General features: G+C 40.6%; 1 protein-coding gene across 4 annotated transcripts in view; it reads left to right on the plus strand.

Moving 5' to 3' along the window:
- LOC103466356 (zinc finger protein 536-like) overlaps positions 1–22,250 on the plus strand; it is a 35,892-nt gene extending 13,642 nt beyond the window's left edge. For 3 of the 4 annotated variants that reach the window (XM_081608024.1, XM_081608023.1, XM_081608025.1), the window contains 3 exons: positions 984–2,775; positions 9,657–10,577; positions 21,805–22,250. In XM_081608024.1, coding sequence (XP_081464150.1) covers positions 1,188–2,775; positions 9,657–10,577; positions 21,805–22,040 — 2,745 coding nt within the window. In that variant the 5' untranslated portion in view covers positions 984–1,187 and the 3' untranslated portion in view covers positions 22,041–22,250. The remainder of the gene's footprint in view (positions 1–983; positions 2,776–9,656; positions 10,578–21,804) is intronic. The other variant, XM_081608026.1, reaches the window with a different exon arrangement.
- The last annotated feature ends 4,243 nt before the right edge of the window (positions 22,251–26,493 follow it).

The raw sequence follows: 26,493 nt of genomic DNA on the forward strand, positions 1-26,493 counted from the left end.
CATTTTCACCACTGTGAAACATGGCAATAGCAACATCACGAGCAGCATTACAAGCTGCTAAACACTTATGTAAATACACTACAATGTAAATTTCTAATTTAGTAAAAAGTGTCTACAGACACTCTTTACCTAGCCAGACTGAGGTTGAGCTAATTCGCAGAGAGCCATACACAACAAGTTTAGTCTGTAGATGTGCAAAGCAGTTGCAATTGCAGCTTAATCTGCCTTTTAAAACTAGTAACTCAGAGAGGCTGAATATAGATGTCAGACTTTTTAGTCTTTTATTTGTAAAATATATAACTTCTCATCAGTGTGCTACTTTGTGTTAGTCTAGTACATAGAATCAATACATAGCACAAGGTATGCTGGTTAGTGGATTTAACATTACAAAATGTGAAGGAAATCAAAAGATATAAATAGCTTTGCAATGTGCCGGACTTATTCTGGTAAAGGGCTTTCCACAAATAAGCAACAGATCAGCTTGAAAGAACCGTGAGGATTTACTTTCATGTTTTCTTAAAAGTGTTTCACTTTTTTTGTGTGAAATTCAAAGGAAGGCCAAGTAGAGTCAGACCCTCTTTGATCTTTGTGCTGCTTTTGCATTGTGTCGAAAATGTGATCTAGACAAGAATTTTACCTTACCCTTTTGTAAAGATGAGATATTTGTTGAGGAAGCCTTTGTGGTTAGACATAATCAGCATTTTTACAGTCTCCAACAATAATCTAAAACCACAGGTATACTTAACACAGGATGAGCAGTGTCAGAGCCTACTTTGCTCTATTTCCTGACCTATTTGTGGTGTGTCACTGGCATTATACAGCAGTTGCAGAAGTACAGATTTACACTTTAAATTGACGGCAAGTAACTGCAGTGACACTTCTCACGGCTGCTGATGTGATTCTGTGCTTGTTTTGTAGTGTGTTTGCTTGATATGCATGTGGTTGTGGAGCTGCAGCTGATTTTGCTTTTGCTCTCTCTTCAGGCCTGAGCAACAACAAACTGATGCTTCATCTGCACAGCGTGAACTCTGAGCCTGTTTCTGCTGATTAATTGCAAACTGACATCATTTCACCGCCGACACTCGAACTGTACCAGACCAGCACTGCTGACCGACATCACGGGAACACCACCCAATTCCTGAGCGAACGGCGTCATTACCCCATCCACCCACCCAGTCAGGAACCAGATGGCGCTTCTGGCCAATCAAATTGTGGATGCAAGAATACTCAGCAGCATGAACGGGAGAGTGGAGCTGTCTCAGTTCCTGAGAATCACCAATCAAAGCATTGTCACACAGGTCAATTCTGCTCAGGATGACAACCGCAAGAACAGGAAGTATCCCTGCCCGTTGTGTGGGAAGCGCTTCCGCTTCAACAGCATCCTCTCTCTCCACATGCGCACTCACACCGGGGAGAAGCCCTTCAAGTGCCCGTACTGCGACCACAGGGCCGCGCAGAAGGGCAACCTCAAGATACACCTTCGCACACACAAGCAAGGCATTCTGGGCAAAGGCCGAGGGAGGATCAGGGAGGAGAACAGGCTGCTTCATGAGCTGGAGGAGAGGGCCATACTCAGAGACAGGCAGATGAGAGCTGGTAACGTCAGCCAGCAGCAAACACCGGCTTTTCTGCAGACCGGTCCAACAGAGTCACAGTTCTCAGACATCTCTGGGGCAGCAGATCTACCACCACACCGAGCTACGTCTCCTAAGGTGACCCCGGATGAATCCATCCAGCCCCAAAGCGCCGGCTTCCGCTGCTCCTTCTGTAAGGGAAAGTTCAGGAAGCAGCAGGAGCTGGAGCGTCACATCAGGATTCTGCACAAACCCTACAAATGCACTCTGTGTGAGTTTGCCGCTGCACAAGAGGAGGATCTCATTGGCCACGTTGAAATGACGCACATAACGGCCGATTCGGGCCCAGGACAGAAGCTGTCAATGGGAGCCGGTGATAAGGGGAAGCCCGCCGGTGAATTCCCTTGTGAGGTGTGCGGCCAGACCTTCAGCCAGGCCTGGTTCCTGAAGGGTCACATGAGAAAACACAAAGACTCTTTTGAGCACTGCTGTCAAATTTGTGGTCGTCGCTTCAAAGAGCCCTGGTTTCTCAAGAACCATATGAAAGTCCACCTTAACAAGCTTGCTGCTAAGAGTAACATCCTCTCTGACCATGACTCCTCTGTCGCCATGAACAGTCTGACTCAGGACCATCCGAGCAACATCTACTCCCAATACATCTCCAGAATGAACAACAGGTTCCAGGCGCCTGAGCGAGCAGATTTACCCGATTACGACCACATGATGGCCGCAGCAGGCACCGACATGAAGGTCAGAGAGGTGTTGGGGAGGATGATTTCTTCCGGTCCAGGTCCGCTGACAGACGCAGAGAGTTCCTTGTTGACCTTAAATCATCTCCACCCTCAACTGAGCTCCACTAGCATGGAGTATCTGCAGAAAGTCATCTCAAACCGAGACGCTCTCAACAACAGTGGTAGCTATGCAGGTTGGCAGATCATGCCACCTGGGCTCCCTATTGATCAGCAGATGTACAGGCCAAAAGATAATCATCAACAGCAGCAGCAGCATCAGTGCTCCACCTACTTACCTGAGAGGGGCGTCCCTGTAGATGATGGGAAACTGTGTCTTAGTGATGCAGACACCAAGGCTGTCAGCAGACCTGGGAGCCCAGGCAGCGTAAGTCACCATGGGCCAGCGGAGATGATCACAGAGGCAGGCAATCCCATCAACAATCAACCAGAATCCTCCTCTACACCTACAGGTACATAACAAATCAGCAAATGTTAATAAGTCTGACAAAGAACACTACTCATAATGGTGACGTTGAGGGTATTGTTTTAATGAGAGATGCATCAATCAATATTTTATGAACAATTTCCAATATCTGGGCAAACTTTTTTTTTAAGTTTTCACCGTCTGGTATTGATTTTTAGCCAATTCTCATTTCTTTGTAAAATCTATTAAGTGGGTATATAAAAAAAATAAAAAATATATATATATATATATCCAAATTCATGTAAAGACATATCTGGGAACAGTTCTGATTAAAAATGTTTTAACCACAAGTCTTTTATGGCTTTTTTAGTTATACGTTTTAATGCATGTTGCTTTTGTACAGTTTGTTGAGCTCGCGTGAATATAGCTGAACCTGATATAAGCAATGAGATGAACAGATGATTATTTTTCTTTTCATAAAGAATTAAAATATGTTACAGTAGTTTTAGTGGTGGTGAAAGTTTAGATAGTATTTATAGTTATGCTCAGAATTTTTCACAACCCTGGCAAAATTAGGTTTAAAGCAATCATTTAACATGTTTTTTTTTTCTTATTGGAAGTAATGTTAACATTTTAGAGTGTTATTTTAGAAAAAAACAACAACAATTTTTTAACATTTAGATTTTGGAGTTGTTAATAATTGAGTTTTCACCAATCAAGATGATATTCAGCTAACTCTGGGTTACTAGCTGATATATTGGTGAATCTCTGCTTAAGTTGCCTAGATTGCCATTTATCAATTTTGTTTTTTCTTAATATTCCAGTTTTCTTTTTTTACAAATTTGTGCTGTAGTCTTTCTGTCACTTTGAGTAGGTAGGAACGACGCCCAGGGTCAGCAACACATCACAGATATTATTTTCCACCAGGGCTTTGTCTTTCTTTTAAAGATAATGGCATCATGTTGAAATGTGGGGATAATTAGTACCCTCTATTTTATATCTGTCACATCCCCACCCCTTGCCTACGGGGGCACAAGATGTTAATGCATGCCATCTGGTGTTTTTAATGATTTGATATATACCACCCAGTGATTTTTATGATTTGATCTACCACCTGGTATTTTTATTGATAGTGTTCTTTTCCACCTGGTGATTTGGATGATTTGGCTCGATGGGTAGATGCCTTTCTTGTCATGGCATCCTGCTAACATGTTATCAAGAGGCTAAATTACTGCTGTAGCAGTGTTGTTAAGAAAAGAAATGAGACCAAACTTTGTTTTATTTCTTTCATTACTAATGTGTGTGTTTTATTTTGTTTATTCTCCCTGCTGGTGTAGAACTGTTATGTACATCTGAGTCTGATGCGCGGTGACTCTAGTGGGATTTGATCCAGTATCCTCTTAAATGATGTCCGTATAGCAGAGATAAATGGATCAGGTCTAATCCCCTTAGATGTTTTGTTTCCATATTGTACGCACATACTGGTAGCTGCATATTTACATGTAAATGCTGGCAGTTTTGTGGCCAAATCCCTCTCCGGTTGCTCTTTAAGAAACACATACAAACTCCGCTGTTTGCACTTCTCCCTCCTCTCCCATATCTCCGAGACCATACGGTGTCACTCCCGGAAACATTTATGATAGTTGGCTAGCTGAGGATTTGAGTGTGCAGAGTTCTGGGATGGCACATTCAGTATCAGACTCTAATTTCAGTCAATATTAAGCATGGAAACTAATTCATTGTAAAGGTCAGGCGTCATTGCTTTAGTCAATGATGGATCCGGCAGGCTTTCTCTCTCTCCCTCTCTCTCTCAGTCCCCCCACCCCCCTCCTCCTCCCCTCCTTTCCTCCCTCTTCTTAGTCCTGTGTAATGGTAGACTCACTCTGGGGGCTTAGCACCGCATTGTTTAGCTCTGACAATATATCCCAGAGACCTCTGCAGCTGCTCCCTGCGCTCACAATGACAGATTAATTAACACAATCACACAGTGCTGGCCCTGGCTCAACGCACAGGTCTGCTGTGGGACAGATAGGTAAATCCTACACATATGGAGAACACGCACCACTTGATGAGGGTTTAATAACAAGGATAAGTTTTTTTTTCAGCGCGGGGGGGTGGAGGGTTGGAGAGGTTTGCTTGTAACTGATCAAGCCTGTCTGTCTTGATGGCTGGACATAGAGGAAGGGAGAAGGAGAGAGTGTTTTCTAATTCAGGAGAACGGAGATGCTGAGGAAGAATTACCACTGCCAGATGTTCAGCTTGAGGAACATTGATTAGTCCAGAATTACTGGCTGCATTATTCATAGTCAGCCTATGGTGGTCATGAAGTTATTGATGTTCTCAATATGGATAGCAAATATAGTACAGTGGTGGCTGTCAGAGTGAGCGAGTCTGCCTTTGCTGGAAACATTCAGACGCAGCTCGAGATTTAGACGTTTAGCTGCAAATACCCAGCATTTTAAATTAGAAATTCTACTTTCATTGATTTCAAAAGGAGGGATGGTTACAAATGACTTGTCTGAATATCTAATCAGGACACAGTTTAAAATGCACTTTAGCTTTAATTATAATTTGAGATTAGGAGTTACAACTTCTTTTTTTTTAAAGGATAAACTCATAAAAGCTACATTCTGCAGCCCCCTGACCTACATTAGGGCAGTTACATCCACGATCTGAATAAAACATGGCTAAAAAATATGAAATCTGCTGACAGTTATTAATTAGTCCCATTCAAAGCTCTTAACCTCAAGGTCAGTGAGCAGACACCATGTAATGGCGCTGTCCCTACATGTGTTTTGTTCCTTATTCCCTGCCTTCATGCCGCTCTTACTGTAAGCCACAAGAGCCTAAAGTGATAAGCGTCTGTAAAACTGCGAACGGTAACATGAGCAGTGGTTTGGCCAGAAACACGGATAAAGTGGGCTGCTGCACATAATATCGCATTTCATTTGGTTGCTCCAGTTACTTCCCTGTATCCTGTGTGTTTGCTAACAGTTAAAGCATCTTTTAACTTGCAATCTGGTGTAAGAGAACTGCATCATGGGCAGAGATGAGCCCGTCTGACTGGTTTGCCTGAAGAGATTACCTGTTGGCTTTTCGATCTTCCCCTCACTTCTGTCTTTTAATCCTCTTTTTAATTATTATTGCAGATATGAGGCTCAAATTAAGCTCAAAATGCTTGTTTTCCTAGCATGCAGATAAAAAGATTTACCCAGGGAGTTCTGAACACCTGCCTTGAAATATTGTTCCGCCGTCTCCTGAATGCCATTTGGCTTAATTGACTTGGAAACGTCCCAAATGCGTCATTGACTATGTGGTCTAATTAATATTAATAATATATGCTATTATAAACATCAAAGAACATCTGGTGCCCCTGTTTTTTTCTCCCCTCACTAGTCTTGTGTGCGACTCTCACTCTGTTTCATCTTAAACCAAACCAGCAAACATGTATCTCTGTTTTGCATTTCAGGTGCTTGTTTATGATATGCAGTGCTGTGGAAAAGTATTTGCTCCCTTGTATATTTGTTTCTGTTTCTGGTTTTTTTCTTCTTCTGTTTTTTGTTTGTCACAGTTAGATACTTTAGATCATCAAAGAATTTTTTTGTATCAACCAAAGATGACCTCAATAAATGCAAAAGGCAGTTTTTGAATTTTATTTATTAATAAAAAAACAAACAAAAAAACAAACAAACTTCCCAAGCCCTCCTAGCTTTATGTGAAAAAGTAATCACCCCTTTTTCTTAAATAATGGATAGACTGATTAACCAAAACATAAGAAACAAAATCATTGACATAGTCTAGAAAGGACTACAAAGCCATTTCTGATTGAGACTCTGAACCACGGGGAAAACCTTCCTTCTGAATTGAGAGAAAACATTTAAGAGCTTTATAGCTACCAAATTTACTCCAAAAACAAACAAAATAACCGAGAACAAAGTGAGAACTGCGGGCCTCCCTTTGCTCAATTAAGGTCAGTATTCAAGGTTCAACAAACAAAAACAAAAAAAACAGTAAAAATGGCATTAAAAGGGGAAACAAAACTATCTGGATGATTAGTAATACTTCTGGAAATGATTTATTTGGATTGATGAGACAAAAAAATGAACTTTTTGAGAAGCTTGCAAGCCCAATACAACTTAGATAAAAACCGACAAATCATTTAAAAAAAATTTCAAGCAATTGGTTCAGGACCTCAAGCTCAAGCACAGTTGAACAATAACACAAACTGCGCTAGCAGGTCCACCTCTGAACGCACTGGATTTAAATTGCATTAGGATTCTGTGACATGTCTTTAAACAGCCTGTTGATGCTTGAAACCTTCCAACGTAACAGAAGCTGCAAGCAAGAGTGGCGCTAAATTCCTCCACTGCTATAGAGAAGACTCATTGCCAGTTATCACAAATGCTTGATGGTAGTCTTTACTGCCAAGGGTGGCGCAACCAGTTATTAGGTTTAGGGGGTAATTACTTTTTCACATATGGCCAGGTTTCTTTGAATAGCTTTTTCCCCCCTCTATTGAATAAATCATTATAAGAAAGGTATGTTATCTTTGTCTGAAATTAAAATATATTTGATGATCCGAAACATTTTAGTGTGGCATAAAAGAAAAAAAAGCCACAAGAAATGTATAAGGGGATAAATATTGTTCACATCACTGTAGGGAGAGGGAGAGCCAAAGCCCTGCTGTGTACAGAATTTGATATCTACACTATAACTGCCAAATGCCCATGTAAGCAAATAATATGTGAGAATGAGATTGCATTGACGGGTATATATGGCTGTAAATCTTAAAGCCCATTTCCATATGAAATGAATCACTTGTCCAAGCCCAGCTGCATACTTTTTTTTTTTCCAACAGACATGGCTGACTTGAGGCATTTATATATTTATTTTTTATTTACCTTTTTCTACCCCTTTATCCCCCTCCCCTCTGCTGTGAACACATCCAGCAAGAAACGGATAACTCATACGCATCACTTCATTAGATGCTCTGTGTTAGGTGAGAGAGGCTTGGGTTTGTAATGATGCAGTAATTGGAGTTTTGGTTGATAAATCTAAGCTCTAAAATTACTCCCCTCACATAATGTGAGCCTCAGCACTGTAAGTAAATCTTAAACTGATTAAGTTAGCATGAACCAGGCAATCACAAAGATGGCACCCATCCAAAGGAAGAGAGAGGAGGGGAAAAAAACAAAACGAGGCAGAGGGAGTCTTCATGCTTTGTGTTGGTTTTTACGGCTCTCGTGAAGGCTGGCAAATGAGTTTAGGAAGGTCCTCACTAGAAGATGAGGTCAGATATGTGTGTTTTCTGCATCTGCAGCGTGCCCGTAATGTCATCGTAATTTAAGCCACAGAATAATTGAGATATATAGTGTGTCTAAAAGAGTTCCATTAAGATGTTTGGATTTCTGTCTTTCTCTCCGTGTGTGTGCGTGTGTGTGTGTGTGTGTGTGTGTGTGTGTTTGTTTGTTACTGGAGAAAAAGGGTGTGGCACTGTTTAGGGTCTCTTTCCCGCTCTCACACGCCCACGCACTTTTAATGTACGCAGACATTAAATCACACGTATTTTACTGCACGCCGCACACACTCGATCATATACAGGGTAAAAAGGGGAGAACTGACTTTACTTCAAGGGCATGATTTTTCAATTTCAGCTGTGACTTTTCAATCTCATTAAGTAGAGCTCAATATAATTAATACGTGGGTGTTATTTTACGGTTTTGTAAATTGTAATAGTCGAGAAAACAGCCCTCCTTGCTCTGCCATTCAGTTCAAAATCATGGTTTTGCCCACGAAAGTGGGAAACAAAAAAGAGCTGCTACTACAGATCATTAGATTTGGATTTACCTCAGAGAATTACTTTAGGGTCAGATCCTAAGGTGTATGAAATGGATATTTCTGATTCGGGGATGAATCACTGCAGTAACTTAGGTATTAGTCCATTAAAGAAGAACAATAAGGCATCAATATGCATAGAATTAAATTAATGGTGGTGGGTTTATCTCCCCATCCCAGACGCATCCCTAAAAGACACAGTATAATGTATGACCTGACCTTCAAATGCCAGGAGAGTGTTGGGCAATAAACTGCCAATATTTGTGGCTTAATGGCGCCGGATGACTTTTACTGTAATTGGAATGGCAGCGAAACAGCTGGGCTGTTTAAAGACAGTGCGAGGCAGAGGTCTGAGACAATCACTAACTCAAAATGGTCACATGGTGTGTGTTTAACCCTGCAGGGTATTTCTCTGACGGCTGTAAGGATAAAAGTGTAGGTAAACAGAGGGAGGAAGACGGTTGGATTACATTTAATTAAAAGTTATGCCGTGCGAGATCAAATCTTGTATCCAGATGGCTATTATTCACGAGCTAAAAAGGAGAAAAATTACCCTTTGTCATTTTCCACAATAACACACTTTGTACTTTTTGAATTATGTTTCCAACATGCCATTTTTCAAGTATGAAGCAAAAATAAACTCAGTTACAGTAGATGGCGTGGTTAATCAGGGCCGCTCACATGTCGACGTTATTTTTGACTCGGAAACCCACTTTACGAGCTTTGATGGAGCGCGGCTTGTGTCTGCAACATCTGCCTTGTTCTAGTTGCTTAACAATTTCACTGTTTATTATTTCTGGAAGAATCTTGTTTAGCGTTAACATCTTTGGGTGTATTTATTGCACATGGTGGTGGCGTCCATACTGTAAGATGATGGATCACTGGAGCTGAAAGCTGATTACAAGCTTGATTTACTGCAGGGCAGCACTTAAATCATTCAACTCAGCCTGGTGTGAGATTGCAACATTTTTCATGTTTAGACAACTGGTCTTGGTGCATGTAGAGCAAAAATGTTCACAATGCCTCTTATAACCGTAGATTCTTAATCTGATTTGGATTATAACATGTTTTTCTTGTTATTCTTTTTGTTAGGTGAAAATGTCTACAGGTGTTCAATCTCCAGTGACTATACAAGCGCACAGACAGCCTCTCTCAGCTTCCATCTTGACCGCTACCACTTCCCCCACTGGCAGAACAGCAGAGATCTTTCTTCTCCCCTGCAGCCCAGTAGCAGCAGCAGCTCCAGTCCCAACACCAAGCATGGACCGAGATCCAGAGAAGACTGGAGTCCAGTTGCAGGGCAGTACCTTGGTCTGGAGTGCCACGCCGAGGAAGCCATACTTGCCACAAAGCAGTCCAACTCCAATGATAAAGATGTGGAAGCCTCTGTGTCAGGTAAAACCAGGAAGTCCCAGTACGAGCCATTGGATTTGTCTGTCAGGCCAGAGTCTGTCCCATCTCAACCAGCCTTGTCTTCTGCTGCACTGGTGCAGCTCTCAGGCCTTTTTAGTAATGGGCTCTCGTCCACAATTAGCCGCCGGCTACAAAGTTACCCAAATGCAGCAGCTGAACTCAGTATGAAACCAGCATATCAGTGTGACCTTTTGGGGCAGGGAACAAAAGAAGACATGAACTCGCAATCTGCAGGCTCCATAGGTCACGATGTTGAGGTTGCATTTGAGACATTTGAGAGGGAAGATAAAAATGAAGATTCTGCAAAGTGGAAGATGCTGAAAAACGATGCCCCCGAGTCAAAGGAGCTGGGACAGGCCGCTGCTGATTTTGAGGGCCAAAGCGGAAAGAATCAAACCAAGCTGGGTCAGTGGGGGAGAGCTGTGGCTGATACTCCCATCTCCTCTTTTGAGAGCTTGACTCCAGGACGGGCAGACTCGCTCCTGCACCAGAGTGCACTGCTCTCCTTCCTCAGGTCCCAGGGGAACCTGAGCAGCCCACCTGTGAGTGCACACAAAGCCAGTGTAAATGGCGGAGAGAATGTGGAGAAAGAAGGTGGAGGTGAGGATAAACTTATCAATCATACTGGAGCGAGAGGTATTCATACCTCTTGAACTTTTTCACATAGCAGCCACAAAGTTCAATGTGTTTTATTGGGAGTTTTATTCTAACTCATGAACATACTTTGATCTCAAACCATTCCTTCGTAGCTCTGGCTGCGTGTTTAGGGTTGTTGAATCTACGCCGTAGTATCACTCAGTATGCAGTCAATGGTTTTCTTCCATTGACTGCATTTAGAATCATTCCCATTTCCCCATCATCTCTGACCAGCTTCTCTTTCCTTGTTAAGGAAATGCATCTCAACATCTTAAAGTTGATGTGCATTGTTAGTTCCCCCACATATAACACTTTGCGTGTAGGCTAGAAAGATCAAACTGAGTCTTATTGGACAAGAACACGTTCCTCCACATGTTTGCTGTGTGTGTCTCCCTACAAACTTTAAATGAGACTTAATGGTTTTTCCCCCTCATCATTCTTCTATAAAGAACAGATTGGCAGAGTGCACAACTATTACTTGTCCTGTCAACAAGTTCTTCTACATGAGCTGTGGATTTTTGAAGGTCTTTCATTATTACCATGAGTTACCAAGGGCCTTTTTAGCTTAGTTAGTTTAGTTTATGTTTTCAGTTGTGCCGTACTCTCTACATTTTTGGATGATGAATTAGAACATTGCTCTGTGAGCTGTCCAAAGTTGAAAGCATTTATTTCTTGACTCAAATTTACCTTAAACTGCTCCACAACTTTATCTCTCACCTATCTGGTGTATTATTTGGTTCATCTGAGTTTAGGTTACACATGTGTGGATTCCGTTTGCTAGGTGACTTCTGAAGCTGGTTAATTACTCTGGATTTATTTTAAGGGTGCCATATTAAAAGGTTTATAAATTTTATCTATAAATAAGAAAAATCCTCTTTCCCCATGCAGTGATCTATCACATAAAAACCCAACATAGTGCACTGCAGTTTGTGGATTTAGCATAACAAAATGCAAAGAAAGTGCAAAGTTCAAATTTGAGCGAATGCTTTTGCAATGCACTGCACAACAAAAGCATCTGTCACTGGTGCCAATTTCAGATGGCGCTCTCCGAAAATTCAAAGGTATGTAATGCCATCTAGTGGACAAAAGCCTAGCTGGTCATCATCTTGTTATCTACTGATAGATGCTTCTCAGCAGATTGTTCCAGTTAACCGGGGCTCAAACTTCAGGGCCTGCATCTGCACGTGACATCGCCAGCCACATGTATTGTGTGCTACACGACTCCAAAAAGAGTTTTTGGCAGGTTCTCAGCCTTCATCCCCCGACAGCGGGAGTGTGAAGACCGAGTGTGAGTGTGTGTGAATCATGCCAATTATGAACAACACACTTCCTTTATTCTTATAGCACTTGAGCTTCTTTTTTTTTTCCCCATTCTTCTCTTCCCAGATCTTAACTCCCATCTCAAATAAAGGCTAAATAAGACACAGGTGTGTGGCACTGATTAGCTGTACACTTTAAAGGATGATATAATCTCCTTGTGTGATAGGTTACAAATCGCCAAGCCGATGGAGCCCACTGATGGAGAGGCTTAAGCTCTTGTGCTGGTGTGATATGCTTGCTGAGTGCAGATTTAATAATGCTGTCTCTCAGGAGAGGGAATCCAACAGCTGGGGTCTTTGATATGCATGTATTATGAGTGCAACATGATACACCTTCCCTCTGATCCCCCTCTTATTCAGAAACTCAATATGTTCATGTGAAAGACAGGAAAGTGCCTGTCAACTCCATTAGGGATTAACATCTGTTCCCTTTCTTTATGATTCTAACAGCAAGATGTAGTTTTCTATTTGATTGTACAGATGGTTATTATAATATGCAGAGAGATGCCCCTCCCCTCCACCTCCCGTCTTATAGCTGCTGCTGCACTGTTTGTGTTTCTTTCTCTGTTTTATTGTTTATGATACTAATTGGATTAAAATATTACACAGGATTCCAAAAGGCTGAGAAATTCTTGGTTTGCGCCATCCGAAGCGTGTTTCAGTTCACTTTAAGATGTCTGCTAGTCATTAAGCCACATTTTTTTCCCATTCAGCATATTCCGCTGCAACTGTTGCCTATATTTCTCAGTAATCTGATCAATGCAAGCTATTTTAGGCGTTCCCTGCCTTCTGTTTGCTGCAGATTGATCGTTTTTGCCTCGTCCCCGGAGGAAGTGAATGTCAGAGACACAATAAACACCTGTCAGTCACAGTGGACAGTGAGATGGGTAGCTGACATTGGGACTCCACTGAATGTCCTCCAAAAACCGAACTGAGCAGGTGGCCCTGCAGTCTGTCCTGTCTTCCGTGATGACCAGGTGGCTTTGTCACGGGGCTGTCTCCTGTTGCCCCCATCCTCACCATACTGGATGGCACGTCGAGTGGCATGGTGACATATTGCCGGGCAGTTTGGACATGGAGTGATGTGTTTGTGATGACAGTTCGGGTCGGCTCCAATGTGCCAGCAGTGGTAATTGGCCAGATGGTGACCTCTGGTTGAACCTGTCTGCATGCTCATTATTCTCATCGAACCCTCCCTTGTGTGTTAAATGGTCCGTCAGTGTTGCACTGCTCGGCCAAAGCCACTAGATGGCAACATTTACCATATTTAGCCCGAAGCACGTCTTTAAAAATAGCTCTCTTCTGCCCACATTGGCTATTGTAAGTCTTTTAGAAAGTCAGATTTTTAATATGTAGAAAAAAATGAAAGCTAGATAAAATATATTTTTTCACATTTTTTTCTATTTTTAATTTGACGCAGCCAAAGAAAACAAAGCGCAAAACTGTGGAGACTCTTATACTAATATCTGTTGGTCTTATAGATCTTGGCCTTTGTGGATATTAGTCTGTGACCATGACACATCTTCACTTTGCTGCATTTTCCCCTCCCCTTTGCAGAAAAGATTCAAACCTTCTTGGTTTTGAATGTGTGCTTTGTGTTTTCCTCAAATATCCTCTTCATCTTCAGCTTTCTAAAAAGGGTATAAAACTTTGAAGGTTTAGCCTTCAAGCTCATGATGATGCTACCAACATGTCTCACTGGTATGACATTCTTTTGATCAGGCTTTTGGTGAAGGGGTTCTCTGTAGACTCATCAGGCCAAAATATATTTCCCCACATCACCTTTTATATATAAGAATATAGGTGTAAATTTACTGCAGTGCCAGTAAAAAAAAGTAACAGACTCTGAATGAGTGATGCAGACTCTGAATATATATTTACACACACGCACACACATATATTATATAGACCTATAATGAGTATAGCGAACAGCTTTTTTAATGTTGCTTTAGGCCTCTTGGCAACTTTTCTGACCAGTTTTCCTCTCATTTTTTTTCTTACACTTTTAATAGAGAGGGTGGTGTATTGTGTAGTAGTAGAGCAGGCACCCCGTATGCAGTGGATATTGGGAAAGGGTGCATGTCTAGCACCCTTTTCTCTTTACCAGTTTCCTGTGTGAACAATTACTGTAATAATATTGGTAACGTTATTTTTGGACCATACTTCCTCCATTTAATAGTGACTGTTTTCACTGTGTTTCATTGTTTTATCTAGTGCTGTGTAAATTCTTTTACAGCCTTCCCCTGACTGATACCTGTTGATAATGAGATCCTGCTGGTGCTGTGGAAGCTCTCTGTCCATGGCCTTTGCTGCAGGACTCAGTAAAAACATTTGAATAAATGTGTTATGCAGAAATAGTATTATCTAGATAATCAGCCTGGCTATCTGCTCATATAGAAAATCTGCAAATGCTGCTTTAGCCTCTGATCATATCATTTGTACTTTTTGAAAAAAATACATTGTCTTTGTAACAAGAGTGAGTGACATTCCTTTCGTTTTGTGACATGAATCCAAATTATCCCCTTTATTTCCTGCAAAGAAGAGAAATGTGTATAACTAACTGGTAGTAATTCAGATCACTCAACAGATCCATCTGATATCTCTTTTAAAGAGATTTAAACACTTAAGAATAGTTAGGATTTTTTATGGAGTTTAACTCTTTAAAACCTTGTTGTTACTTGTAATGGTAGAGAAAGGGATGAGAGTGACTCAAAGGAACAAGAACAAATTCTGAGTTGGGTACAAAAGATATTTACTTCAGACCTAAAAAGTCTGCCTGAGATGTAATCAGAGAGCATCTTAGAGACTTAGAAAGGAACTTCACCAGTAAAAGCCAGTTTTGATTTTGATTTATTTTTTATGAGGAGAAAAACCTGCTTTGGTTTTAGGCCCTCTTGGACCAGCTATTAGTTTCAGCTTCTAGGTCCATCTTTTATATGAAATATAAACACCAAAAGAGAAATCGCCTGCATGTAAGACATTAACTGCGTTTACACTTTTGACAGAACTTCACTATGAACCTCTCCCTTTAACTAATCAGCCAAATCATCTGCGTCGTCATTTGACATCAGATCAGACTTCTCAGATGCATGAGAACAAGGAATATGAGAAGATCAATAAAGAAAGGATTAAGAATAAAAGAACATGGAGGGCAGAGAGAAAGAAAAGGCTCTGATTTGAAAGGTTGAAAGGGGTGAGTCATTATCTCTTTGTCTGACCTCTGTGTACCCTCCGCGGAGAGGGTGACAGAGAGCGAGAGAAAAGGAAAGAGAAAAGGAGCGAGAAAGATCACCATAGATGGAGATAGATGGAGCGACAGCGAGGTGAAAGAGGAGCGGTAGTGCGGCTGTCTCTGCGAGCAGATGTCGTTTGAGGGCAGCGAGAGGGCAGCGTAGCCTGCCTTTGTGCCGCGCTTCGCCCCATAGAGATAATGAAGGGTGGAGCAATGGGAAGGATGTGCAGTCATCACTCACTGTCTGTGTGCCATCAGAGCTCAGGCCTGTGTCATCCGTCACCATTCAGCTCCTCGGGCCCCCGTCGGCCACGCCACTGTCATCATGGTCATTATCTCAGCCTGTGACACGCAACACACTCGCCTCACGCAGCACACAGACTCATAGGTTCATGCAGCTCCAAACAAATACATGTGTAAAACCTCGTGTGCATATCTGTGTAAAGCAAGTGATGATATATTGCTAAGCACCGTTGAGGGAAATCCCGGGGTGAAAATACAACTGATAGTTTTTAAACATACATTTTTACTGCAAAGAAATACAATGTTTTTAAACAGAGTAGGCCTTAGGGAGGGTAGTGGAGGTGAATGAGTGAACCTCTGACTGAATGATTGGACGGAGAATTTTCTAAATTCAGTTGAATAGGTAACACTGTGCAAAACCCTTGAAAAAATTTTTTAAATGTGGCTGCTGACACGTACTGGATGGTGCAAGCATCATTTTCCATGGAACCGTTACTTTACTATTAGAATATCAATGATTCTTCTGAAAAATAACAATAGCTGTATCAAATTATAACTACTGTCATTTTATTTTTGTCCAACATTGTTATAATCTTTCCGCATTTTTTTTCTGATATAAACTTTAAGGAAATGATTGTGAGTCAAAGAATAACATCTACTAGTTGATGATATTGATATTGATTTTGGTTTGGTCAGGGGGCGTATTTCATTACAGTCAACTGGTCGAAGTGGGAATCAGAACCACAATCAATTGAAGGATGTAATGTGACATTTTCTGGAAACATTTTTTATATATATAAACCTGATATATATATATATATATATATATATATATATATATATATATATATATATATATATATATAATTTTTTTTTTACATCAATAATTTAAAAAAAAATTACTGAGAGAAATAACCGTATATGCAGTGATGACATACATTTGTGCAAAAATAATTTCTTTATGAAGTTGAAACAGATCTAAGTAAAGAGTCACAGGTCAGTGGCAGTAGATGAGCATTTCTAAAAAGATTACATTATTAGACAAAAATTTGAGGTGGAAAATCCAAAGACTCAAATTATATATTTTTTGTATGTAAAGAGATGTTCAAAAAAAGGTTTCAACCACAACATTTAAGAAAGTTCCTGACCTCAAGATTAATCTGTACTCCAGGTTGTTTACATGACGATTAACTCTGCATATACAGCTGTTCTGCACTTCAGCATTTTAGTTAACTACATAGCTATTTTCAGATCATGTTTTTGTGAAGGTTTCACTATGTTATCTATTTAATGTCCAACACCAAAAATGAACAGCAGTCTTATAAATGGTTGCCTCTGTCGGAGCTGTATAATAAAATAAATCCTTATTGCAGATTTGAAATGACAACACAAAAAGTTGCATTTAGCAACTCGCACTGGACTTTTGTTGGAGTTTTATGAATGATTATTCAAACTTTAAGCAGAAATTATGACTTGCTTTAATATTAAATTAAGTTTTTACCTTAACTCCATTGTCAAACTAGAGGATTGTAAAGTGAAATCTGATTTTCTCTCTAAGCTCTCCAACACATAAAAACTTATTTTGTGTAGACATGTTTTTTTAATTTGCCAATTAAATGGACCAAATAATGACAAAAGTGATTTTAACATCATCGCCAATTATGCACCAAAGCCTTTGTTCCCAAACTTAATTTGTTTTTGTCTAAGCTCAAAATAAAATGCATCACAGAAAATGTATTTATAAGGAGTTTAATTTTTATGTATTGAGTAAAAGTGGGAACTGATCAGTTGGTAATTGGCAAATTTTGAGCATAGCTAAATTGACTTCATAACAACTATTATCCTTAATAATTTAATTATATTCTTGCACTATATAGTGTTCTTTATTCATTAGTGTCTGGGCTGGAAGAAGGGCAGAGAAAAAAAGGAGAAGACATGCAGCAAATAGTCCAGGAGCAGGAATTGTGCTGGGGGCCACTGCATCCTGACTTTATCTCAGGCTGATGTTAGCATTATGCACGTACTAGCTTTCAAAATGGTAAAATACACACAACAACCAAAAATATGTCAACACACATTTTATTAATGCATTAAAATGTAAAAAGTAGAAAAACAAAACAACAAAAAATTCCAAGACAGATGTCCGCAGGATGAAAAAAAATGATTCTGGACATACCACGTGATATGCAGAGAAGTCAGTAATCAGTAACTCAATTTTGCAATTATCAATAAATCAATCAATCAATCAATCAATCAATGAACTTTTCATAGTTAGATACAACATAAAGCACTTCACAGAAATTAAAATCAAAGCATACAGATGACAATAAACGCCAGACATTGCTACACTTTCAAAACAATATATTTAATTATCAACAGAAGAAAATTGTGACATGAAATTAGAACTTGGGTAACATAGCGATGCTTCACTTGAGAAAACAGACATATTTACTCACTAAGACACTTACTATGAATGTATTCAACCATAAGTATAATAACATATATGTTCCTTCATTTATGATGACATTAAAAAGGTAGTAACATAAAGTTCAAAGTAAATAAGATCAAAAAGCAATAGAATTGAAGATAAAAGTGATCAAGTGTAAGGAACAGATAGAACAAAAGATACACAAATAAAATGAAATAAAACAGGAATAAATCTGAAGTAAAATGATTAAAATTCAACTAAAAGTCAGGCTGAAAGGCTACAATAATGATCTCAGTCTCAGATGCCCTGACGTCTACAGGAAGGTGAGGACTGTAGAAAAAAAATCAAAAAGCCTCATAGTGAGTTTTAGGTACTAAAACCAGTACTACTTCTAAAAACATGAACACAAATCTCCACCTGGTTAAATACTAAGGAAACCCTTCTACATTCTCCATTTACATTTGCTTACCAGCACATACATAAACTCTTATGTGTGTGTGTTTATCTGAATGTAAGAGGCTTCTATGAAGCTCGGGCTTGAGCCGACTGCGAAAAGCGGATCATGTGGTGAGGAGATGGATGGCTCCGAGCCCACTGCTGTCTTCCCTAATTGTAAAATATTAGTTACATTAGTCTCTGGCCTGTGATTAATGGAACTTATTTGGAGGTTGCCCTCTCTCGGACCTCCCCTCTCCTTCTGGTAGGGGGTGGGGGGGAAAGAGGGAGACAAGGTGGGATGGTAAGTAAGGTAACAGAGACGGAGAGAGGGGGACGCAAGCAGGGTAACAAGCAGCTAATGTGGACATAAGGCCTTTTGGCTTCTTATAAACTCAGTTTATGAGAGGCTGCAGACTTGTTCCCACTGTCTATATGCAATCACAAAGTATTTAACAAGACTGAGGAAAATCTGCTCGGTTTATTAAGTTACACCACATGTGTGAAATCCGAGAACGTGAGATGAAAGTGACGTGCCAGACCCAAATCACAGAATCAAAAGTGTTTATATTTCCTCAATTTTTTTTTTTTTTCATTTCCAACAATAGAGTCTTGTGGAGGTTGACGTGAGTCAGGTGGGTTGCAAATTGCTCTCAACCCGAGTTTTCTCCTACTGTTATCCAAACAGTTTCCACACAAACTCCTCTACGCCACCCCGATAACATTCAGACGTGTCAGACCTCATCCTCTCTTTGACTACTGTGTGGAAATGTGTGTGTTTGTGTGTCCTTTACGGCCATCAGGTTATTATACACCGACAGATGGGGCATTACCTTTTATTGCTCGCACCTTCTGTGAGTTTTCCCACTTTTCCCCCCCAAAAACACCTTTTTTATGTAGATGTGAAAGTGAGTGTTCAGCTGCGTGCAGCTGTCTCCCCTCCGATGAGGAGCATGATAGAGAGGAAGAGGCGAGGGTGGGGGTGAAAGGGCTGAGACAGCCCTCAGTTTTTGGGAAGTGAAGTCAAATGACATCAGCACATAATGGTTTACTGTAACCATGAATCACAGAAAAAAAAAAAAACACACTGCAGTGTGAGACAGAGGGGAACAGAGAAAGTCGTTATGTGAGGTAACATTTCAAAAATAGCACTGCGGTGAACAAGGACACTTGGCTGTCTAGGTAGAAAGGTAAATGAGTCAGCCGGCTGCGTTTTTGTTTTGATCTCAGCTGCACCTTCAGGCTTCGGTGTCGTACAGGTTTCTGCTGAGGCCACAGTCAATACTGGAAGCTATTAACGGTATGCGTTGTTGTTTGTATCTTAAGGGTACATGGTGTGCTGCGTCATGTAGCTTCACTTTTGTTTGCTGCGAAACTATGTAGCAGGCACTAAGGAGGTGGACAGACAGGAAGTTTTGGCATGCATTTCTGCCCAGCTGCAGACGTCTGTCATTCCTCAGCTCAACACTTGTGTGCATGTTTATTTATCTGTGTGTGTGTGTGTGTGTGTGTGTGTGTGTGTGTGTGTGTGTGTGTGTGTGTGTGTGTGTGTGTGTGTGTGTGTGCGTGTGTGTGGACATGTGTGTATTTTTACTCGGAGCAGGAAATGTGAGCGAAAACACGCAGGCCTTAGAGTTTCATTGTATGCTAATTTTCAAGTGATTAACAAAAGTTCAGTTTAATTCGTCCTTCACTCATAATACACTTAGTTAAAATGTTTTTGTTTTTCTTTTACCGTAAATATCTAAAAAGGTGCAATTTCCCTGTTGCTTGTTCTGCCAACATGTTATTGTCACCTCAGTAGGAAGACATTTCATGCATATTCTTGGCAGATATAAAAAAAACCTCCCGTTTCCTTGTGTGCCATGTTTTCCTACTTCCTTTTCCACCTGATTCACAGTGGATTAAAACAATATGTTTCTTGTTAAAGCAATTTGTCTTTGTTCAAAAACAAAGAAACTTTATGTGGTTGATTGCATACATCCTTCAAATTAGTGACACGTGTTGTTTTGCCTAGTGATTGATTTTATCGCACCATTTTTCCCCCCCATGCTTTCTATTCTCATCACTGCACTGAAACTGCCCTGGTCAAAGTGTTCATTGATATCCACATAAATATAGACTGTGGAAGAACCGCGCTGACGGTTCTGTTGGACTCCAGAGCTGCATTTGTCCCAACAAGATCTAGAGAAACCAATCTAGAGAAATCCAGTAAAAGTACTTTTGTTTATAAATTGTTTATAAGTTTATAAATTGCTGGATGGCTTAGCACCAAAGTACATTATAGTCCTGTTGTATCAACCTTCCAGAGCACCCAGTCTTCTGGTTCAAGTCTACTCTGCATCCACAGAACCAGAACCAAACATGGAGAACTGCATTCTGGGGTTTTTTTTTTTTTTTTTTTTTTGTATCACCAATCTGGAACAAACTCCCAGATTGGTGGGAGTTTGTTCCAGCAATCTCAAGGCTAAAAAACACCACCTGCTTAGAGTTGTCTTTGATTAATATCAACAACTAGAACAATGGTCAATATATTTGATTTATATTTGATTAGTATTATTCTGGGAGATTTTGATGATTAGATTTTACAAAATGTAATGCTTGTTGCCTTTTTCATAACCGATGATTAAAAACTGAGTGATGCAGCATTATCATTAGACTCTTTCATAGCAGCTATAGCTTAAATCTAGTCACTCCTAATTCTGTAGACATGTTTAACCAGAAGAAAACTACAACCAAAGATTTATAATTTACTTGAAGAGTAAATTCAGCCTCATTAAAAATGTAGCTGCCACACATTTGAAATTTATTTTGGCGATGCAGAGACATTGACTTGCTTTTGAACAGCCAACAGCGAGTCTGGAGGAGCTGCAGAGATCCATGGCTCAGGTTGATCATTTCTAGCCATGAAAAGATGCAATCTGTGTTGACAGACCGCACTGTAAGCTCATGGAAGATGGGATGAAATCAAAAAAGAAGTTTTTGGCAAAATTGACAAAAAACTAACACTGCCCACAATCCTGAACATGGCGTCAGCATTTTGCTGTGAGGATGCTTTTTTTTCCAAGAGGGAATGTGAAACCAATTAAGAGTTTATGCAAATGGGCACTGAGCTAAATACAGCGATGTGCAAGAAGATAGTGAGGAGGGGCTTCGCTTTTCACTAGGACAGGGGCAATAAACATAAAATCAGCGCTATGTTGGAATGGCTTTATTTAATGGACAACCATGTTTAAAACTAAAGCACCTTAAACATTTCAGTTTTTTATTTGCATAAAATGTATAGAACCATGTTCCTAATGCTCAACAATTATACAAAACTTTGTGTTGGTTTACTGCATAGAGTTTGAATAAATGAAGTTTATGGTTAACATAACAAAATGCATACTAGTTCAAAGTGTAAATATTTTTGCAAGACACTGTAAGCTGTTAGTTACTTCAGAAGCTGAAATGCTGAACAATAAAAGGTGATTTTTTTTTTTGTACTAATGTGCCTTTTTTTGTTTTCTCCGTGCTCCTTCTCCTTGTTTCCAGCTCGGAAGCCATTCCAGTGCAGGTACTGCCCCTACAGTGCCTCCCAGAAAGGAAACCTGAAGACCCACGTCCTCTGCGTTCACCGCAGGCCCTTTGACAACAGCCTGTACCCCGACCGCCGCCTACGACGCTCGCACACGCCCCAGGCCCCCTCCAGATTGTCTCTGGGAGTCACAGAAGATGGTCGTGCGTCAGGGAGGGACCAGATCAGTGTGACATCGCTGTGTGGGACTTGATGCTGCCATAGCAACCCGAAGATACAGACAGACATGATAACTGTTTCAGCCTCACCTTGAAAGGGTTAAGATGATTGAGATTGTTATAAAAAAAAAATGTTAACGACCAACCTTGATGTACATTCCAGTGTTTACTTGAAGAGCCACAGTACGTATTTATCTGTAGCAAAAGAAGCTGCCTATAATAATAAAGTCCATTGTGATGTGAAAGTGTAGCAAATGTACTCGGTGCTGTTTATTTTCTCCAAAGTGTCCACATGATTTGCTCGTGTTTATATGCATCTACCGGTCCAACACTTGCCTGACACTAAGGGTATATCGCTGCAGCCCAAAGCTCTTGCTCTTTCATCCAGTAAATACCCCGTGTTGCTTTTTTTTTGTTGTAAATATTGTTCGATTTCCCTTCCAGTCCACAAGTCTTGTCTATCTGTCAGGATGTGGTGCCAGATGTTCGGCCTTTAATCGCAGCAGATGTAATGAAGTAGAATGTTGCACATCGGAGCTTCCATTTGTTCTGGATTCCACTCCAGGGAGAAAGCCTCTCTCACATATAATTATTACCCATTAACTCCTATGCTTCACGCCCTCGTGCTGGAACAATGCTCAATTAAGGGGAACCACGGAAATGGAAAAAAAAAAAAAGCTGCAGAGATTCATTGATAGCACATTCAAATGGTTTTTATTATTTTCTATTCTTTTTTTTTCTTCTTTTTTTTTTTTTTAAAGTGGAACCACCCATGTGTGCATAAGCCTAATGTACTAGCTAGTAGAGCACAGGCCTAATCAACACAGCTATTGTAAGCTGCTGCTGCCATGTATGGTAATTTTAGCATGATGTGCGCTGCCTCAGCTTCCCGTGCCAGTAGCCTGCCTGTACACCCAAAGATCACCTTGGGCAGCTGTGTGCCTGCTCAGCCGGGCCCTTGTAGCCACAGCGATGTGACTTTGACTGACAGCCCGCCTGACAACTCCATTCATGCGCCACCTGCTAGCTGTCAATCACAGCGGCCATCCTGGGGCTATTGACGGAGCTGTCAGCCTGTGTGAGATGTGTCTGTCAAAGCCCACCCACTCTGCCACTCTGTCTCCCTGCCTGGGCAACCTGACGTTCGTTTACTGTCCTCCTTCCACCTCTCTTTCCTTTCCACCTCCGTCTCTTTCTTCCTCTGGCAGTCTGTCTGTCTCCTGCCTGGCTCCCATCAGGGATACGACAGCCCCTTAATCCCCGATCCAATCACAGATTCTTTGGATACACATTTGTCATCCCTAAACCCTCTGGTTTTTGTAATGGAGTGCTTCACAAACACTTATACAGACCTGATATACATGTTTTTATTTCTGCCTCCTGTTTCAGTCCTCCTCGACGCCACCGCGCTTTCTCTCCCTCCTTTGCGTTTCTCTCCCTGCCGTCCTCCTCCTGTGCTCATTCACCCTTCATCTCTCACTCCGACAGTTGACAAGGTCTGGGCCTCCAGCTGACTGGAAAATCGGACGCCTGTCATACCTGTCAATACTGTTTTAAGGCTGTGCCAAAGTGGATCAGGCCAGAACGGTCGATCTTCTGATTTGACCAAGGTCACAGAGTTTTTGTGGCAAGATGAGGGGAAACTCTTGAAATTCTGCAACTCGTGCCCCTCCAACAGCCCTCTGGATATGGATCATCCCTGAAGCCTCATCCTGTCAAACCTCCTAATTAAGCACAGTTTCCCTTAAAGCAAGGCCGCTTAATTAATGCTGGGGAACTTTGTTAATTACTCTTAATGGTGATGAATGCTTTAGTTAACGTCTCGCTGCCACTATCAATGTCATACTCAGGTTTTTTTGTACATCAAAAGGGCCCATCTCTCTCTGTGGAGTTCAACCTGTATTTTTTTATTGGTTTGGTTTTAATTTAAAGTCCATGGTTTACACTGTATTACATCGACCTCTAAAATGATTTTCACCTCGGAAAAGATCTGTCAAAAGCATTAGTGTCAATTGATCTTTTAAGATGAATTTGTGAATGAATGAACTGAACTTTCATGGCCAATTTCTGATCTCTGGGTTTTGTAAACCTAACCAATCTTGACTGATTACAATTTCTTTAAAAAAAAAAAAAAAAATATATATATATATATATATATATATATATATATTAAAAACATTTTGAATATTTTTCTTGCTGTGAGTAAACACAGTGGACGATACTGCAGTTAAAAGCTTTTTATTCAGGACTATAAAACCTAAAAGACAATTGACCTTGCCCTGCATTTTCATCCTCCCTCATTCAAAATCTCACGTATTTAGGAAACTCACCTAAATTTACGGTTTCTGGGTGTTGTTGCAAAGTTTCAACGATTTGAAACTTAAAAAATAAAACTAACAAACAAGGCTGGACACGAGCCCAAGATAATCTCAGCACCAAACACAGTGTGGGCCGTTGCCAAGACTTTATCCCCATATTTTCAGCCTTTCGAACACAACTTTACAAAAGGTGATAAGAGTTGTGGAGATTTTGTGTTTTAAAAAGACATTTTTCTTCCGCGACAGTTGCAATTGTGGCCAATTTTGCACATTTATCAAACATGATTGTGTCAAATTAATCCTTAACTCCTTTCAATCTAATCAATAATCTTGATTGATCTAAGCGTGTGGCATTAAAGTCATGCAAATCTGAACTTTTAGGTTAAATGTTGATAAATTCAACTCTTTTCACACTTTATTTGCTCATTTTCCTCCAGTTCTAGCTAATCTCCCAACTGTCCTCTGCTTCACTGCTAACATTCGCTGCATATCTGCAGATCATGTTTGAGATCTCTCTCTCAGCCACATTGAGAGAGGCAGGGCATGTACAGCTAATCAGCTTGAATAAGTAAAGGAAACAGTTTGACAGGCCAGGTAATGAGAAGTAATGAATCACTAATCACAGTCTCTTACAACCCTTGGAGCACAGATGAAAAATTAAAGGTAATTAGCTTGCACAGTTGTGAAAACAATATTTAAGACTGTTGGCATCGCATGGCACAGACTTAACAGATTTTCTCTGCTGATAGCATACATCAGCGCCACGCTGAAGTCCTAATATCAAGCTGTTATTGGAAAAGCTTTCTCAATGTAATTTTAGTGACTGATCTGATTGGGGTGTACAAGCCTCGCTTTTTTTTTTTTTTTTCCCCTCCTCTCTGAAGCAATCTTGCAAAAATGCAAACATGATAAATGTTTCAGTTAGTTTTTTTCCCCTCTAGTTTCTCCCCGCCGATGTTTAAAAGAGAACATGGCAGCACCTTACTTTGCGATTTTCTTCTTAAAATAAACACAGCGGAACAACAATGCGGGCAATTCAAAAACATCTGGTCAGAGCTGGGACGTTTCTGCAGCTTCCCATTGTTCCTGTGCTTGATGGCACTGAGAAAGATGCTTTGATGGAGCCCATGTCTGACAAGTCTGTGTGAGACTCAAAGTACAGGATCCAGACATGGACTGTCAGTCAAAGCCGCCACATCTCCCAGCTGAGACGTGCCAGTTTAGTCACAGTTACAAAGGAACTAATATGCGTTAAGTGGAGCAAGGCACACATATGGGCCCGGTAGAGCCCCGTGTCCCGAGGCAGGGATTGAATGAATGCCAAAGAACATAAGCCCAAGATATAAAAAGAATTACAAGGGGACAAATAAAACACGGGGATTATGTCAGTGTGAGAAATGGAGGCGTTGTAATTCTGCCTGTGTGCTGGCTCACCTCTCCCTTTTCAGCATCCGGGCCCGTGGGCTGCAGCCCTGCAGTCCTGCACCTGTGTTCTGACTATCTAGGAGATTTAGGTGCAGAATTCAGCAAAGGTCTTATCACAAGAAGGAGGAAAAAGGGAGAAAAAGGAGTAGAAAGTGAAACAAGACAAGCTAATGGTTCCTGTAAGCTTCATTGGGCTGTTTGCCCCATGTCTTGGTGAGTTTGGAGTTTTGCTACACGCTTATATTTTTTGATGATGGATTGAGTATTGAGATATCCAAAGCTCCAGATATTGTTAAATAAACTTGTACTTATTGAAAACTCATTAAAACTCTCTGCTGTGCCACAGCCTGCCGAGAACTCGATAAACTGTTACTCTTCTTGTAACATTGTTGTTTCTCGACTATTAGCACAGCTGAATCACCACCGGCAGCAATCTTCAGCTTGAACTGACACTGCTAAAACATTCCTCCTGGTTCTGACTGGTTGTTTCTTACTGGGAGCCTTTCTGCAGATGGCTGCAGGAGCACTGGGAAGAACCAGAGGGACTTGGTTTTTTCACAGATTACCTGCCTCGTATTCTTCTGTCGTCACGACACGGTGATCGTTAAACACATTTTTAAGATACGCATTCTTACAAAAGTGATGAACAAAACTGATTGCAGTTTACCCTGTTGTATTAGAGCAAAGGAGGCGAAATACATAACCACTTTTACAAAGTGCAAAAAATGTGAATATGTTCAAGTGC

The sequence above is a fragment of the Poecilia reticulata genome, chromosome 6 (genome assembly GCF_904066995.2).
Source record: "Poecilia reticulata chromosome 6, P_reticulata-male-v2, whole genome shotgun sequence".
NCBI lineage: Eukaryota > Metazoa > Chordata > Actinopteri > Cyprinodontiformes > Poeciliidae > Poecilia > Poecilia reticulata.